The sequence below is a fragment of the Lontra canadensis genome, unplaced genomic scaffold, assembly GCF_010015895.1.
Source record: "Lontra canadensis isolate GAN:19392208 unplaced genomic scaffold, GSC_riverotter_1.0 scaffold41, whole genome shotgun sequence".
NCBI classification, from domain to species: domain Eukaryota; kingdom Metazoa; phylum Chordata; class Mammalia; order Carnivora; family Mustelidae; genus Lontra; species Lontra canadensis.
The window spans coordinates 15,845,718-15,864,730 of NW_022631035.1; the positions used below are offsets into that span (position 1 = coordinate 15,845,718).

General features: G+C 35.0%; 1 protein-coding gene across 1 annotated transcript in view; it reads right to left on the reverse strand.

Moving 5' to 3' along the window:
- LOC116875477 overlaps positions 1-19,013 on the reverse strand; it is an 86,924-nt gene that overhangs the window by 57,065 nt on the left and 10,846 nt on the right. Inside the window, exons 2-15 of the mRNA XM_032871037.1 lie at positions 17,838-17,891; positions 17,079-17,183; positions 16,437-16,490; positions 15,224-15,328; positions 11,856-11,909; positions 11,193-11,297; positions 9,409-9,462; positions 8,498-8,602; positions 4,262-4,315; positions 2,943-3,047; positions 2,405-2,458; positions 1,529-1,633; positions 867-923; positions 138-242 (exon numbers count right to left, since the gene is read on the reverse strand). Of these exons, the coding sequence (XP_032726928.1) occupies positions 138-242; positions 867-923; positions 1,529-1,633; positions 2,405-2,458; positions 2,943-3,047; positions 4,262-4,315; positions 8,498-8,602; positions 9,409-9,462; positions 11,193-11,297; positions 11,856-11,909; positions 15,224-15,328; positions 16,437-16,490; positions 17,079-17,183; positions 17,838-17,862 (1,087 nt within the window). The 5' untranslated portion in view covers positions 17,863-17,891. The remainder of the gene's footprint in view (positions 1-137; positions 243-866; positions 924-1,528; positions 1,634-2,404; positions 2,459-2,942; positions 3,048-4,261; positions 4,316-8,497; positions 8,603-9,408; positions 9,463-11,192; positions 11,298-11,855; positions 11,910-15,223; positions 15,329-16,436; positions 16,491-17,078; positions 17,184-17,837; positions 17,892-19,013) is intronic.

Sequence of the window (19,013 nt, forward strand, 5' to 3'; positions counted from 1 at the left end):
GCAGCCGCTTAACCAACTGAGCCACCCAGGCGTCCCTCTTTTGTACTTTTGAAGAAAAATAAACAGAAATGAATTTGGAGATATTTACGCAGACGTAAAGACCCATGAAAGACCATGGCCCTTCTATGATAGCTCACCATCAACTGGCAGGGTTTTCAGCAGTTCCTCTTTTTCCTTATCTGTGAGCTCAATCCCCAGGCTTCCCAGGAAATTTTTCAAGTCACTAGGATCAATCTTCTCACCTTTCAAGAGGGGGGATGGTACATGTATGAGCTTCTGGTACTCTCAGAGTATCTCAAGTTATAAGATACACTCTCTTGCCCCTTAATGAGATGCCAATTTCAAGATGAAGAGTTAGGCAAAGATAGTCTCAATTGTAGAACCATTGAGAATGATTTACGGTATTTATAAAATACTGTATTTAATATAAATTAAAGGGAGTGTTTTCTGAAGTTGGAAAAGACAACTTCCAGAATAAAATCTGTTGAGTGAATTAAAATAATGTAGAATTGTATCTAAATTATTCTTCAAAAACATCTGATTGTTTTGGCAAGAATTATTGATGATTTCAGTGAATACATTATCTTAATCACTTCTAAGCTTCACCATATACATTTCTAGGTTATGTTCAGTTAAACATTTGTGACATGAAGCCTTTACTTACATAAGCAACAGAAAACTTAGGATTTAAAATTAACATATAGTCTTGTATTCTATTGCAGAAGCCTTCCTAATGCCAGCCCAAGGGGTCTTAGAAGCATGTATTTAATAATGAAACATCAGAATTAAGTAAGATACTAGAAATACTACTTTAAAAACTAATATAAAGGGCTGAAACCCTAGATTTACCTTAACTTCTCATTTACCTGTAAAATTAGCTTTCATTTCATTCATTGGTCTTTTTAATGAAATCTTCCTATCAACTGTAGGAGAAAATCAAAGTCACATGAGATAAAAAAGACTCAGAAAATACTGTGAAAGAAAACACGGGAGTAAAGATAATAAATCTTATTAACTTTGTGTCAGGCACTATCTTAAGTACCTCATTTATGCTTACTTAAGAAATATCTACTGAACAATATTTTTCTAGGCTATTGATTTATGCAATTTTTATTTCCTTTAATATTAGAAAGAAAAACTTAAATACAAAAATATATCATTTCAGAAATATAAATTTTACTTAGAGTTTTATAATATTTCAAACCCATATGTGTTAGTAATTAGAAGACATTCGGAAGTACCATCATCTAAGTTGCCTGCATTTTTCTATTCAAAATGTGGAAGACTGTTTTCTAGCGAACATAAGATGGGTAAAGAGCATAAAAGACATACATACAAAGTGTGATGTTTTCATGTTGATTTCGGTAATTGCCTGCTTGTATGCTGGTTACTTGTTTTGCTGATATTTATGGCTTCTTGATTATTTTCAGGGTAGATGACCATTCCTAAGGCCCCTTTCCCTCAGACCACTGGCTATGGTTCTTAAACTCTCCCAGCATGTAACTATGGTATCTGAAAACTTGCTCACCATCAGCAGGGAGATTTTTAGTCAGAGCCTTAAGTTCCTTATCTGATATCTTGATTCCCATATTATCCAGTATAGCACTCAAGTCGTTGACATTGAATTTCCCATCTAAGGAGAGAGACAGTCCATGAAGAAAATTATGTAACTCCAAAAAAGAGGTTCTTAAACCTTGATGTGAATTTCATGAACTATATATCTGTGTTCACAAAGATTGCATACAATTTCGGCGGGTCATATATTCTTTAAAGCCTATTCACAGACATCCCCCCTCCCCAAGTAGTAGGGTTAATGATTCTTGTTGTAAAGTGTGGGGAAAAAAACCCATCAATTTTAGAACAAGAGACTAAGGACTTTATGTCTATAGAGAAAGTCAGCTAGGACATTAGAATTAAGGTCCTTCTCTTGAGACTTGTCTTGGGGACCAGACTATAAAACGCAAGGTTTTAAACAGCACTGAATAAATGCTAAGTAGAATTCAAGTTCTGGAGGAAAATCTGTTTTACTTCTGAACAATATTTTGTTACTTGTTCAGAAGTAAAGTAGTAAAAATATTTAATCTGATGACCGAACTCCCAGGTTAGTACGTGTTGGCAGCTGATTCATTTCCCTGAGTCAGTGCTAATCTTTTCTGTTATGTTTTGCTATCCAACTTGAAATCTCGTATTTGTTTTCTTGAAAAGTTTGGAAAATCTTGGAAAAGTACAAGATTTTCTTCCTAGATATAAAGTAAAAGATTGGCAGCTAAGTGAAGCTTGATCTTCAGTGGGAGCATAAATTTACAATCAGTGTAGAGAGAGAGCAGCATCCACTAATGTCTTGGAAACAGTATAAATGCGGAGATGCCGTATTTGTCTGCACTTCATTATGCTGCTCACATACCTTTTAGAGACTTCACAACTTCTAGCAACCTGTTTTGAAAGATCTTGTCATCTTCTATAAGAAAAGGCAGAATTGAAGTCACAGAGAAATGTGGAAAATCATTAGGATACTCTTAGGATAAATGGCTTTTCAAGAGTTTTCACTAGAAATTTCTCTTATAAAAAAATTTGAGAGAAAATTGGGTGAAATTTAGCACATCAGGCATTCAACAACACACACACCCCTTTTCTTCTGCCCAATCTCGCTTTTTTCACTTCTAAATAATCCTTTTCCTCTTTCTACAAATCCCAGATCACCCCCCTTTTTTTTTTCATTCTTGATAATAAGACTCATCATAATGGAAATGCTATTTCCCAATCTAAAAGTAAAACTGTGTAGATAGGGATTCATTTCGGGTATAAATGGACATTCTAAAAAAATTTTTTTAGATAGACTTTCTTTTTCCTGGAACTGAGGAAATGGAAATAATTTTAGAGGTTCTCACAGACACCGAAATCTAAAGCCTCTTTTTGGTCACATTAGTATTTAAAACATTTACCCTTAGAAGGATGACGTTTTATCAGGTCCAAGAATACTTTATCTTTGAGATCTTTCCCCAGGTTTTCCAGAACAGTTTTCACACTGTTGAGATCAGCCTTTTCTCCTTAATAAAAAGATTAAAATAATGACCTCCAATGAATTTAAGTACAATCAAATGGTTGCAAATAATAAAACTAAATTATGATGCCCATACAAAATGAGGATAAGCTGGGGGAAGTGAGGGTTGCTGAGCTCTGACCAATTACACTAAGGTAATGTCATTCACAGAAACATAATTGGTTTTCTAAAGGCTAATAAGAGAGGGCAATCTCACTGGTAATCATGATAATGTACCTGCAGGACTTCCAACTATGGAGAACATAATTAACCAAGGGCCCCATCTTCTGCTTTGAAATTAATCTGTTTTTTTTGCACAAAATCCACACCTACCATTGGCACTGGTCAAGGGCTAGGTGCAGCTCCTAAGGGAGCCCAGTTCCTGGGGAATATGATGACTTTAACCAGGGGATTTTTTAAAACAGATTATTTATTTGAGGGAGAGAGAGCAAGAGCACAAGTTGGGTGGAGGAGCAGAGGGAGAGGGAGAAGCAGACACTTTGCTGAGCAGGGAGCCTGATGCGAGGCTAGATCCCAGGACCTGACCTCATCCCATGACCTGACCATCCTATGACCTGAGCTGAAGGCAGAGGCTTAACCGACTGAGCCACCCAGGTGCCCCTGACCAGAGGATTCTTGAAAACAGTATTGCCAGACCTTCCTCAGACTGCAGGGCAGTCTTGGATGCTTTCACCCAAACTTTTCTTCCTCTTTCCTTCACTTGGTGTCAGATTTGCAGTGCACTCTGACAACCTCCCAGTGTTTTCACCTCCCCTCCTTATTTTCTCTTAGGCATTTCCCATAATAATGTCCTTCACATGTAATCCTGCTTCTTGGAAGGCTTGAACTAACATATTCAAAATGACAATGATAAGAAATGGGTATTATATATATCTCTTTTGTTAATTAGCAAACAGCAGACAGTGTATCTTAATTCTATTGACATAAGGAAATATTATTTCTTCTTTAAGTGATTACCATGGTCTTTTCCAAAGATCATTTCACCTTTTATTGTAGATTTTGGCTGTCTTAAAATAAGCAAAATGAAGTGTTTTAGTGGAAAATAACATCAGAAAATACTCTGACTTCTGGGCTACTGGATATGAAAACATTAAACAAATAGGAGGTAAAAATGATAGAATTAGCATAGCAATTAAGGCATGAAGGAAAACAGTTACTATAAAAATTAGGCTTCTATGTTTATATTAACTTCTCACTCACCTGTAATAGCTTTCACTCCATCCATTACTTCACTCAGATCAGCTTTTCCATCAGCTTTGAAAGGGGAAAATTGAGAAATGTAATCAAGTCATGAGCTCCAAAAACATATATAAAGGACATATATTGATGGAAAATGATAGGTAAGTTCCACTAATATCATAATTTTACCCACACTTTCATTAAATCTCTGAATTTCAGGGATCTATGTATTTGCAAAAAGATGTCATGGATACTGGAGTTTGCAGAAAGAAAAAGGTACCTTTTCCAGTGTTTCTGGATCATTGGTATTGGTCAGCTAATGGGGAACCGTGAGGGCCACAGCTCATATAGGAACCACTACTGGGTGGAAGTAGGCTGTTAAATGATTGTATCTCAGAGTACGTAGTACATGAGCAAGTTAAAATATCAGACTTTAACTAAAGGAAAAGGGAATGCGTAGAAAGAGCCTTCCACATGGAAGAGAGTCTGAGAAATGTAGAAACAAAACAAAACAAAACAAAAACCTGCCAAAAACCTAGGCACAATATATACATTGTATACATAAGCAAGGTATGGAGAACTATAGTCAGTTCAGCATGAAGAATAAAGTATGATTTTTTAAAAATTTTTTAAAAAAATATTTTATTTATTTTTAAATTTCTTTTCAGTGTTTCAGAATTCATTGTTTATGCACCACACCCAGTGCTCCATGCAATAGGTGCCCTCCATAAAGTATGGATTTGGAAGAGGAAAGCTGATATAAGAGAGTCAGGTTGGGCTGAGATTATTGAGGGATTTGTAAGCTATTTTAAGAAGCTTAGCCTTCATCTACTAGGCTATATAGAATCATTGAAGGGAAGTTCAGGAATGATGTGGACTGATTTATATTTTCTTTTAACTTTCTTTAAATTATAATTACTTTTATCATTACAAAATTACATTTGCATTGAAATATAGAGTGATGTCATCAAGACGGTGACATAGGTTGTTCCCAAATTCAGCTGGGTCTTCACAAAAAGACCATCTTGCAAATATCCACAGACAAGTCACCATTATGAAAATCCCAGAATATAGGATATGAGAATAAGGGTGAAGCACCTCCCTGAACTATAGAGACTGAGAAGGACTGCCTTAGAAGGGTAAGAGAATCGGCTACACTTGAACTGTACTACCCCTCTCTTAGGCTGGTATAGTGCTGCACTGAGAGGGCCTCCCAGAGCTACATTTTCTCTGTTGGGAAAAAGAGAGCCCAAGGTGGACATCTAACTCCTCCAGAACTGTGGATTGCTTCCTGGAAGACCCAGTTGGGTCTTGTCCCATAGATAATGTGGGAGGAATCTGTGGGACTTGACCAATGGAGATCAGATTGAAATGGGGGAAGGGAGAATGACTTATAGCAACCAGAATTTGGATCTTGGCAGACTGTTTCTCCTAGCAGCAGTACCTGAGTAGCTATCCTAGACAGTGGCTTTGCCCATCTGCAGAGCCAAGCTGGTTTCTTGGGAACTCTGCCTGATTTGGGTCCCAGCCAATAAGCCACCCTGGTCTTGGGGCCTGTTCTGCCACCCCACCCAGGTAAGAAAGCAAATTCATGGCTTCTGCCTATTGCTGAGTATAGCCTTCTGTCCCACCTGACCAGGAAACCTATTGAGAGCATTCCAGAGGCTGTGTAGGTCACCCTACAGTTCCTCTTGCAGCACTGCCTGAGTGAAGAGCCCAGCCATTGGCTCTGCCCATATGTAGACAAACCCACATCTAACATCATACTCAGTAGTGAAAGGTTGAAAGCCTTTTCTCTAAAATCAGGAATAAGACAAAGGTGCTCATGTCCACTATTTCTGTTCAACACAGTACTCTAAGTCTTAGCCAAAAAAATTAGGCAAGAAAAAGAAATAAAAGGCATCAGAACCAGAAAGGAAGAGTAAAATTGTCTCTATCTGCAGATCACATGATTTTAGATACAGAAAATCCTAAAGACTAAAAAACAAAACAAAACAAAACAAAACAAAAAAATAACCAAAACCAACAAATCTTGTTAGATTTAATCAATGAATTCAGTAAAGATGCAGGATACAAAATCAACATATAAAAATCAGTGGTGTTTCTCTATACTAGTAATGAATTATCAGAAAAAGAAATAAAACAATCTCATTTACAATAGCATCACAAACAATTAAGGGCTTAGGAATAATTTTGGAAGAGACACCCAATAAATGGAAAGATATCTTGTGTTCAAAGACTGGAAAAATTAATAATGCTAAAATGTCCATACTAAGCCAAAGCTGCCTACAAGTTCAATGCAATTCTCATCAGGATCCAATGGCATTTTTGACAGATATATAAAACATAACCCTAAAATTCATTTGGAACCACAAAAGCCAAACCAATCCTGAGAAGAAGATCAAAGCTGGGGTATCACACTTTTTTATTTCAAACTATATTACAAATCTATAGTAATCAAAAGAGTATGGTATTGACATACAACACACATGCTTTAGACCAATGAAAGAAAATTAATGGCTTAGATATAAACTCATACATACATGGCCAACTAATATCTGACAAGGGAGCTAAGAATACTCAGTGGAGAAAAGGAAGTGTCTTCATTAAATGGTTCTTGGAAAATTGGGTATTCACATGTTAAAGAATGAGATTATCCATTTTTTTAACTATTTTGTTACATTTATTTGTTTATTTATTACTTGCCAATGAAATTTTGTTTTGATTACATAGTAGTTTTTTTTTTTTTTTTTTTTTTGTCAGAGACAGAGGGAGAGAGAGTAAGCGAGCACAGGCAGACAGAGAGGCAGGCAGAAGCAGAGGGAGAAGCAGGCTCCCTGCCGAGCAAGGAGCCCGATGCGGGACTCGATCCCAGGACGCTGGGATCATGACCTGAGCCGAAGGCAGCCGCTTAACCAACTGAGCCACCCAGGCGTCCCTACATAGTAGTTTTATAGTAAGTGCTAATATATGATAAGGCAAATCTCCATTCTAGTTTTCTTTTTTCATAATTTTCTTGGCTATAGTTGGGAATTTCTTCTTTCATTTGTTCTTTTAAATCATTTCTAAGTTCTTATGATAACACCCCATTGGGATTCTGAAAATTTTTATTAAATATTCTATATTAAATATTTCTGAGAGGAAAGTGTTAAAGCAGAGGGTCTATAATCCATTAACTTCCCTTACTGAGGGGGATATGCCTTTGGAGGAAAGAAAAGAAGGCAAGTGACTTTAATATCTTTAATATCTTTGTCAAATGATCCTCTAGATAAACAGACTAATGGTATTTGTTATAGGAAGAGACTTTATGTTAGAAATGTCCTTAACAGTAAGTCTCTCGCTAAGAATAACCTACAGTAAATAGGGCCCATGACTTATGAGGCATGGCTCACTGGAAATGTAACACAGTCTATAGAACTCTCTGAAGAGGCTTCATAATTTAAATCCTTCTGTTGTGTAAGGTGACCTTGTGGTCTTCGTACAGAGACTTCATCTATTCTGGGTCAGAATGGTATGTCCAACATGGGAAGGAAGAAAACTATGGAGCTGTCTTTGACATCTTGGACCTGTTTTGATTTTTTGATTGCTTTTATCCTTGACATTATTTAGTAAAGCTTGATACTTGATAAGATCTCTGTTTCATGTGAGTCTGATTTAACATATCTGATCTTGTATGTTAGTGCTTCAAGGACATTAATTTTTTGTTTTATGTTCCATTTAAGATTTTATAGTTTTTTTCATATGAACCATATTTCTTCTTTTTTATGTTCAGTTTGCCTATTTCTTACAAAATTCATTCCTAGATATTTTATGGTTTGATATTTTTCCCATTTCTATTTCTACTTGTTTATTGTGAGCTTAGGGAAAGCAATTAAGTTTTGCACATTTATCTTATGTTGAGCCAACCTGAACAAAAATGTCTTATTGAAGACTCAATAGTTTTAATAGATTTCCTTTAGGTTGTGTGCTTCTTGGGTTTCCTAGACACATAATCATGTCATCTGAAACTAAAGATAATATCGTGTCTTTCCTGATACTATTTAATCTTACTATCTCACTGAAGTAGCTAGAACTTTTAAAACAATGTTGTGTGGCAGTAACATCAGTAGGCATCTGTGCCTTGTTCCTCATTTTAGGGTTCCCCAGGATTTTGAGCATTTATTATACCACTAACTAAATCTAGTGTTAGAAATTATCATGTACAAGACAGAAAAAAGTCTCTTTTAGGGACTGACAATAGTTATCTGTTATCCATACCATCAGTAGGTAGATTTTTTCTCAGCTGTGCAAGTTCTTTTTCTGTGAGCTTGATACCCATTTTTTCCAGAAGAGGTATCAGGTTGTTGATACCAACTTTTCCTCCTTAAGAAAGGTAGAAAAGGAACAGGAGAGTAACTAAATGATCTAAAACATGAAAAATACATTCATGCCTTTGGATGTTTTTAATGAGTATGTATAGATATTTATAATAAAAGAGACAACAAAAAATATGATTTGTATCTTTGGATTGTTACTGACATTCCTGAAAAGACCATAATTTCCATTTGGCTTGTCCAAGAGGACAAAGAAAGTCAGTAGGAACAATGGAAATGGAATACATTTCTTTTCTTTTCTCTCTTTTTTTTTTTAGGTATACTCTGTCCCTTATTTTATTTTTTATTTTTTTTTCATTTCTTTTCAGCGTAACAGTATTCATTGTTTTTGCATACATTTCTTTAAAACCTATATTGGTGACAAATCTACATAGAAAAGGAGTTCTTAACAAGATTATCAGACTTAATGGCAACTGGCACATACTCGTCTGTTATTTCTAATAGTCCTAACACACAGTAAGAAGCATTTATTTCATTGCTCAGACTCCAAGATTGTCTGTTGTCTGTTGCTGGACAACTTTCCTAATGTGGGAAAGTGAAGCTAATCCTCTACTTCAATTTTGCTGCACATATCCAGATACCAGTTATTTATTTTGGAACAAAATCAAGAAAATTTCAAGTATGTTATTTCCTATGAAGATAAAAATACAGACACCATTTCTCTGTCAAGTGAAAATATATGGAAAGAAGCAAAAGTAAGGCCTAAAAATATAAAGAGAGACACAGGACTCAAAATCTTTAGCAAAGCCTAAAGATTTCAGACAAAAACAACAATACCTTAGAATTCTTACTCACTTTTTAAAGACTTCATGGCATCTAATATCCTATTTTGATACACCTTTCCATCATCTGTTTTAAAAAAATGGAGCTGGTTTATGATACAGGGAAATTTATAAGGGAATACATAAGAATACAATTTATTTCTTATATTCAAAAAGAATAACAATTTGTCCAAGAATTTTATTGTTTTACCTTGAAGTAGCACTAAAGGAATGAGAAATCTTTAAATGTACAAATGTACACTTTGTCTCATAAGACTATTTTTAGCAGAATTCTATCATGCTGAAATACACATGGTTGTAAAAAAAAGTGTTTCAGATATTTCACACCCATTTACACACACACATGTTGATGTTCCTTGTCCAGTGTCCATTCTTACATTTGGTTGTCTTTTTACTTACCATAAAGGTCTTTAAGAAGCTCTTCATTATGTCTTTGTCATACCTGACACAAATGCTTTTTTAAAATTGTGGGTTTTTTTTTTCTGATGCAGAGGTTTTAAATCTTGTGAATTTATTATTTCTGGGTATTTGATGGTAATATTTCTATAAGCGATTCAGGAAAAAAGTGTGCATGCACGTGTGTGTGTGTGTGTGTGTGTGTTGGGGAGAAAGGGAGGGTATGGATAAATGATAAAACAAATGGGTAAACTGAACAAATTTGTGAATCTTTGTACTATTCTTAAGACTTTTCTGTAAGTTTGAAATTATGTCAAAATAGAAATAAAAAGTTAAAATAATAGGAACCAAAAAACCCAACCATCTAAAAATATTAAAATCATTTTAAAGCAACATTTGGGTCATTGCTTACCTTATCATGGCAGGTTTTCACTGGAGAGTTCAGAGTCTCAAGCCAAAATCGATATGACACTGACAGAGCTTTATTAATTTTTAATTGTAGTTTTTTATTTTAATATGGTTTGAGACTTACAGAAAATGGCAAAAATAGTACAAAAAATTTTTACTCTTCACCCAGAATTTCAAGTGTTAACATTTTACCATTTTGTTTTGTCATCCTTTCTGTATGTGAATGTTATTTTTTTTTCTGAATGTTTGTGAGTTGCAGACACAATGCCCTTAACCCCTGAATCCTTTAGTGTGTATTTTCTTTAAAAAAAGTATGCAACTGATGTGTCACTAAATTCTACCTCTGAAACTAATAATATATGTTGATTTAATTGAATTTAAATAAAAATTTAAAAATATATATACATACATATACACACACATATATACACTTCTCACACAACCACAGTATAATTATCCAAATTAAAAGTTTAAAATTGGTGCAGCACACCCAACTAATGCACAAAATTTACTCAATTTCACCAATTGCTCCACTGATGTCATCTATAAGAATTAAGCATTAAGTTGTCATGGCTCTTTATTTTTTTTTAAGACTTTATTTATTTGAGAGAGCAAAAGCACACTCCCCACAGCAGTGGGGAGGGACAGAGGGTGAGGGAGAAGCAGACTCCCCACTGATCAGGGAGCCCAAGGCAGGAATCATGACCTGAGCCAAAGACTGATGCTTAATTGACTGAGCGACCAGGCGCCCCCTCTTGATATCCTTTAATGTGGGAAAATTCATCAATCTTTGTATTTTATGATTTTCACATTTTTGGAGAGTACAAAACATTCACTTTGTAAAACAACCTGGCTGACAGGTTGTTAAATATAACCCAAAGTTTCTATTTTCCAGTAGTCCTTAGGCATTAAATTCTAAAGCTTTAGGCTTTTGCTCTCAGGCTTGTACAGAGTCTAGTTGTTAAGGTTCTGGCTGCATTTTTTTAGGCTTACCGCTAACGGGCAGTGCTTTCACCAGCTTTGTATATTCAGGATCAGTGAGTTCAATCCCCATATTTTTCAGTATGTTTTCCAAGTTATCCAAATCAACCTTTTCACCTTCAAAAAGTTAGAGATAGGTATACATATTATTGATGATCTCAAGTTTTAGGTTGAATAACAAAAGCACAACACAGTCCTCATTCATTACATAGTATTGAAATCTTAGTTGATCTTTCAGTACTCATAGGTAAGGGGATCTTTTTAACTTTGGGGAAAAATAAATTCATTTCTATTACTGTTCAAGTTAATCCACATAGGTGGCTAATGTAAGAAAGTGTTATGTGATTTTATTAATAATGTAAATGTTGACAATGTTAACTCAATCCTTTGAAAATTCACAGTGCCATTTACTGTGCCTGCTTAAAGTTTCACACAGGGAAACATTTTATTAGGAAGTAAAACTCTATAGAATGCAGGATCTTACCAAGATTTAGTCTTGTAGGTATTTTTTTGTATTGTTTTACTTTTACTTCCTTTTGCCAAACTTAAATTTACATAATCTAAGATAAAACTTTCTATTGGATCTAGTGGCAGGATATTGGAAAAACACCACAGAAAAGCAGAAACTATTATAAAGCTGTGGGGCCCCCAGTTTATTACTAATGTATCACTAACCTGTGAAAGATTTCATTGCATCCATAACCTGTTCCATAGCAACTTTCCCATCAACTGAAAGACAATATACAAATTATACTCATATGTAACACTAGAGATGAGAAATTGAGCCAAAAAGAATTTAGTAATTATTACCTGCTCTAGAATCTTATTCTATTTTCCCCCTTCATTAGTGTGAAGAGAAAGGTTTTACACTTCACAAACACAGTTAATGTGGCTTTAACTTTTTTCCTTTAAGATATTAAAACTTTTAGTCATAAAAGAATGATATATAAAGGAAATCCCTTCTATCTTAGTTGCTTTTTAGCATTTAGATCTTAGAAAATTATTATTTACCAATGCTATTGTGGAAAAAAATAAAAAAGTTAATATCTACAATATTTCAATGTTTTAAGTTTGGAAAATTTCCATTCATGTAAAGCCAGCCCACACTCACTACTTATTCATTATTACAATTAAACTGAAAAGACTTCATCAACCCTTTAAATTATATGTGCAAGTCAGAAATGATTTAAGACATACTAGAGGTTAACTATAGCCTTCAGATATATAATAGATATTCAATGGTTTGTTGCATTAGCTTTTTTTTTTTAAAGATTTATTTATTTATTTGAGAGAGAGCACAAGAGTGAGTAAGCACGTGGGTGGGGAGGGGCAAAGGGAGAGGGAGAAAGAGAGAATCTCAAGCAGACTCCCCACTGAGCACGGAGCCTGAACTGGGGCTCGATTTCATAACCCTGAGATCATGATTTGAGCCAAAACCAAGAGTTTGATGCTTAACCGACTGAGCCACCAGCTGCCCCTATATTAGTTTTTAAACGGACAAGAAAGTGGAAACATTACTTAGAATTAGCTCACTAAGTCAGAATTCAACTCTATTGTGTTTCTAGAAAGAAAAGCAGCAAAAACACTTTTGCACCTTTATTTTGCACTATTGTTTGACTAACAGCAGAAGACAAAATTAGTGAAACGTGAACTACATTATTGAGAAAATATAACTAATAAGGGCAATGCAAAAATCCACCATGATCTCACATGGGCATTTTGAGCCGAAAGAAGGTCTTCAAGGCAAAAGTTGATTGGCTCACATCTAGAACCATGTTTCTCTATATACCAGTGTAAATTCAAGCCACAAACAAAAAAGGAAACAAAATATACATGTTGCACTAGTGGATCAAAAATAATGGAAGATCAAAAGTAATTTAACAAAATGTCTTCTATAAAGAGCTTATCTCTGACAAATGGAAAGTAGAAATGGCAAAGATGCCACTGAACACCATCAGAATAAGGTGAGAAAAAACTGACTTGCCCAATGGGAATAGCTAGGTAGGAAATGTTCTAGGGGAGATATTTCTTGGCCTTATTGGAATCTTCTAAGGTTAACATATTCTAGTTCTTGCCCTTCTGGAAAGGAATTGCTTTGTGAACAGTCACACTTCAACTTTATTTAACATTTCTTAAAAACCAGAGCTTGTTTCTTTTTTAAAAAATTACATTCAATTAGCCAACATACAGTATTATCATTTGGTTCTGATGTAGTGTTCAATGACTCATTAGTAGCATATAACACCCATGGGAATCCCTAAAGCCTTCAAGTAGGGAGAACATGTCAAATACGCTGGCCCAAATTACGGATAACTTTGCTCTGTGACAGTGTCTATGAGGGAACAAAAAAGGTGACATAATATCTCTTTCTCTGTATTGTAAATAGCTGGGGGAACATGGTCTCTGCAAATTTAAAGCAATCTTGTGTGAAATTTTAATCATTATTATACCAATTAGGGCTTTCTATGTTTCTCCCTTATTTATTTCCATTTACCTTTTTAAATTCTCTTAATTCCAGTCACAGGTCCTGGCCTCTGCACCCTCTTTCCACATTTTTTTTCTCCTTCCTTGCCTCCCTTCTGGCCCTACACCAATCCTGGTGACATTCTCAGCAATGTGTAGACTTCACAGTATAAGAAATCACTAACATAGATTGATGTAAATGTCAAGAGAAAGGTTTGTTCTTACTTTAGTATTGGGTCCTACTCAAAGTTTTTCTAAATGACTCATATCAAGTAAACATTTTGCAAAGGTTTGCAAATATAATCCCATAAGCTTTTAGAGGGACTTAATAACAATAGTAATGATTATAATAGTAACAGATGATGATAATAATAAGTAACTTCATTGAACACTATTATGTGCCAGGCACTGGCCTGATTTAATCCTTATAAAAAACTCTTATTAAGTAGGTGGTACTAATATAACCCTTTCATAGATGAAAAAACTAAGGCATAGAAACAGTAAGAGGACACAAATTTTAAGCAGATGGGTCAGAATTCAAACCTAGTCTGTCTGGCTAAAGAGTCTGTGTCTTTAACCAATGTACTGATGTGTCTCTGAATGATCATTCATTGTCTGAGGCTCACCATCAACATCAGAGGAGCTGCCTCACCTACGATTATGTCCCCTCTCAGAGAACAGCCTACATCCAATGACTGGTTGGTGCAGGCACAAAGGCCCAACCGCTGTGGGATCAGCAGAGGCTTCTGTAGCAACCATACTGCCCAATCCTGCTTCCCTCACTCTCTTATAGGTATTGTCCTAAGAGTATTCCCCAAGAAACCTCTTGCATATAAATCTCTGTTACAGGTCTGTTTCCTGGGATCAAACAAATGGCAGGTTACAAAGAAAATAAGCCAACAAAAATTACATACACCTCGTTCATCAATTCTGAAATATGAATAGGGAGCTCAGGAAAAGTCTCACTGTTTCCATCTTTCAACTGGGATTTCAAGCTCCTGAACATTACATAGACTCATGGAGACTTGCTCAGAGATGTGGGAATCCACAGTGCCAGGAATAGGAGAAACATGACATACTTCCTAGTGTCACCACAATGGCTTTCCTCTGCAGTAGCTGCCATCTGTGGTGGAGGAGCAGTCATGTTCATTACTCCTTGTTCCTTTTAACTTTCTATTTTGAATAGCTACTTAAGAAAATTTACTTAAGAAAATTCCTATTTGCACTTTAATAATTTTCAATGATTATAGTTTTTTCCTTCTATTCCTCATTATATCCTACTTCCATCCCTCCTCATCTTCCTCTTACTTTATTTCTTTTACTGTTTCCTCTTTTCTGATTTATTCTTTTTCTCTGCCCTGGGAATTTCCCTGAGCCCAGCTCCACAGTGCAAAAAGCTGTCATGAAGTTGATGAGACTGATGGGAGAAAAGATTCTTACATTAAGCTTATTTTTTCTTGTAACTTTTCCAAAAGGGCTCTTTGATTCCAAATAATCATACTCTGGGGTTTTTGTAAAAAAAAAAAAAAAGACACACTTTCCTGTGCTCTTGTGGAGCACAGTAATGTTTACATGTTTACCATTTTCTGGAAGATTCTGTGTCAGATCTTTAAGTTCCTCTTCTATGAGGCTCATGCCCATATTTCCCAGAACTGTGTCCAGCTTGTTGACATCAACCATTCCTCCTTGGGAAAGAGACATGTATATAGACAAAATTTAAGGAATCCAAAAAGTGACAAAACTACTAATTCTTATGTATTATGATTAACCCTTTAGCATAAGGGAGTAAGACCCAAGGGTCAGTAAGTCTGATAAAATGATAACAAAAATCAATAACAGGCACAATAATTAAAACCTCTTCAAATAAATCTGGTTCCAAGGACTAAGCTATATGGCATAAAGTTTTAAAGGGGAAAATTAATTAATTTGAAGGTTACAGTAGTCCCCCTCCCCCATCTGCGTTTAGCTTTCTACAGTTATACACTGTCAACCATGGTCTGGAAGCAGATATCTTCCTGACCTGTCATCAGAAGGTCAATAGTAACCTAATAATACATCACAACGCCTACGTCATTCACGTCCTCTCATCTCATCATTGTAGGCATTTTACTGCCTCACATCATCACAAAAAGAAGGATGAGTACACAGTACTATAAGCTATTTAGAAAGAGACAGAGACCACATTCATATAACTTTTATTATAGTATATTATTATAACTGTTCTATTTTATTATTAGTTACTATTGTTAATCTCTTACTGTACTTAATTTATAAATTAAATTTCATCAGAGGAATATTTGTATAGGAAAAACAGAGTATAATATGGGGTTCAGTACTATTCATGGTTTCAGGTATCCACTGGAGCTCTTAGAACACATCCCTTATGAATAAGGGGAGATTACTGTAAAGCCAGTTCAGTATGAGAGTCATAGGGAGACAACTTTTGTATATTTTTAACCAATAAGTGAAGTTTACTTTTGTTAGCTAAAACTCCAGCTTATTTCTACTAATGACCAGATTACCTACATAACTGAATCATTACTTAATTTAAAAAAATTACAGACAGGCTTCATTGATTTTTTTCCTCTGAGTTCAAAAAAATTCCCTAAGAGTATGAGACTTCTTCCTAGCACACGAAAGTAAAAATACAATAGCAAATTACAGTCTTATGAAGGAGTATAAGATCAATACAGATGCCCAGTTATATCAAAAATCTAGTGACTAGGAAAGAGTGGAAATAAAAAACTTGACAGATTTCAGATCTATCTGTATTTTCTTACAATTCTTACCCACCTCTAAGAGACTTAACAGCATCCATTAGCCTATTTTGATAGATCTTTCCATCTGCTGTAAGAAATTGCACAATTAGGGTCACAAATTATGTAGAAATTCACTGAGATAAAATATAAGAGCTAGAATTTTAAGAAGATATATTTGGTTAATTACACTAGAGTGCTCACTTTGGCAGCACATATATGATTACTTACTCTACAAATACCCAGTTTACTCTAAAACAAGGAAATCAAGACATAAAGAGGATTCACAATGCAGACATTCCACCTAATCATGGGCAGTAGAGGCAGCCACTCTTGGCTAATGAAACACGTTCTTTTTCATTTCTTGCTTTGACTTATCCTTCTTTACCTCTTAGTGCATACTTTCTATTTCTCATATTCACAGTTCAATGTTTTTTTGCCTCTCAGTGGACTCAAAAGTGATGATATGATTTTTTTTCCCTTAATGGCAGGATCCATGACTGCTGTATTTGTGATTCCTAAACTGAAATGGAACTTCTTGATTCTGAGGCAGAATAAGGTCATGCTTATTATTTCAAGATACATATTCTTTCTTCCATGATCAAATAAAGACAATGTTTAAACTTTTTACAAATATGTAAGTTCCCTTAAAGTCTACACGAGTATTTGAAATTCTTACCAGTTATTGGTAGATTTTTCAGCAGCGTCAACAATTCCTTTTTTGTGAGTTCTAGTCCCATGTTTCCTAGACTGTCTCCCACATCACTGGCATCAATCTCCCCTCCTTCAAAAACACAAGATGTTATCAGATAAGAACTTTAAGGATGATCTAATTTCAAAATGTGAAAAAAAAATCATCTGAGCCTGTTCACGTGAACTCTACTGCTTGATGAAGGCAGAGTAGACATATCTAATTACCTAACCAGTAACATTCATGCAAATAAATCCCTTCCCTTAACACTACTAAAATGACCCACGTTCTATTAATGGAGATAAAATAATAATTACAAAAAGTGTGGATTATCAACACAAAAAAGAAGGTTTACATATTTTTCTAGTGAATTAGAATTTTATTAGGATTGATCCAAATAATTCTGTCATCAGATTAGACAATGTTTCTGATCATCTTTAAATAATATAATCACCTATATCTTTCTTAGAGCTTTACTTTACTATTCATTGATTTGATCTAGAACATTTTCCCCAACATAGGAAAAGTGATAATGTCAAGTTCAAAAAACAAAGAATTTGCTAACAAGACACAGAACTGAAATTTTATTACTAAAGTATAGATGAGCAAAAGCCCAACTCTAAGAAATTAGATTTTAAAAATTCTATCAGATGAAAGATAAAATGGTAGAATAAACAAGTAGTAAAAAAATCTTTAAAATATAATTTTGAGAAAAATTTATACTCTTAGGCTAATATCACTTCTCACCTGTAAGAGCTTTCACACCATCCATCAACTTATCAAAATCAACCTTCCCATTACCTATAAGAAAAGGTAAAAATAAGAATAATAAAGTGACCCAGGTTCAGATAAACAATATATGAAACCCCTATATTGTGAAAGTCTACTTTTTCTCATTGTGCCCTATGTTAATCTTCAACTTACAAATCCTGGTTTTCAGAACTTCAGTTCCAGTAAACTATGGAACACTGGCCAAATCCAGCCCACCATCTTTTTTTTTTTTAAGGTCCATATATCTTTTTATTTTTTTACCACCTATTTTTATATGGTCCATGAGCTAAGAATCATCTTTACATTTTTAAATGGTTGAAAAACCCAAAAGGATGTTATTTGTGACACATAAAAAAAACCTATAAAGAAACTGTTAAAGACTTTATTCATCTCATATAGGTAAATTTCCCTTCCTTTCTTATTTTCCAATACTTTTATTTATTTAGTCACTATGTATTTAGTCACTGACAAGTGGCCAAGAAGTCCCTATTAATGGTGTGGTGTGGTGTTTAACAGGGTCACAAAAGTCATCACTGAAGCTCCTAGCTTGGCTTACCACATTTCCACAGATTTTGATGGTAATGAGACAATAAGCATAAATGGGTTTAGACAGTTACTTATAAACTAGAAGCAAGATCAGCACAGGGTCGAGCCTTGCCTCTTTAGTCCCAGGATACATCACTGAATCAGCTGGGCCAAATGACTGGCACATACAATAAGTTGTTTCACTGTTGAGGAGGCTCACTCAAAACTGTAACCAACTAGTTCTATGGACTTACACAGAACCCTGCAGTTGTACCCTAAGGGAGAGAGGTGGAAAGTCTGTGTTCAACAGAAAATAGGCAGATGGGTGAGAAATGAACTTGTAACAGTCTCCTGCAGATAGGAAGCCGATAGAGAAACTGGTGGCAGCTCCTCACGAGGCTGCTTACCTCCTCTCATTCTGCGAGGAATCATGAAGCTTTCAACTAAGACTTAGGTTAGATTTGCCTTGAGATGTATTTATGTGGCCTATGTGGAGATAAGCAAAGTTGTCAGAAAAGAGCCATTTCCCTCAAGTTACATACCTAATATTTGAAATATGTTAGGTCACCAGGGTACAAAGATGATTAAAGTATACTTTCTACCATTACTTCAGAGTTTAGAAAAACT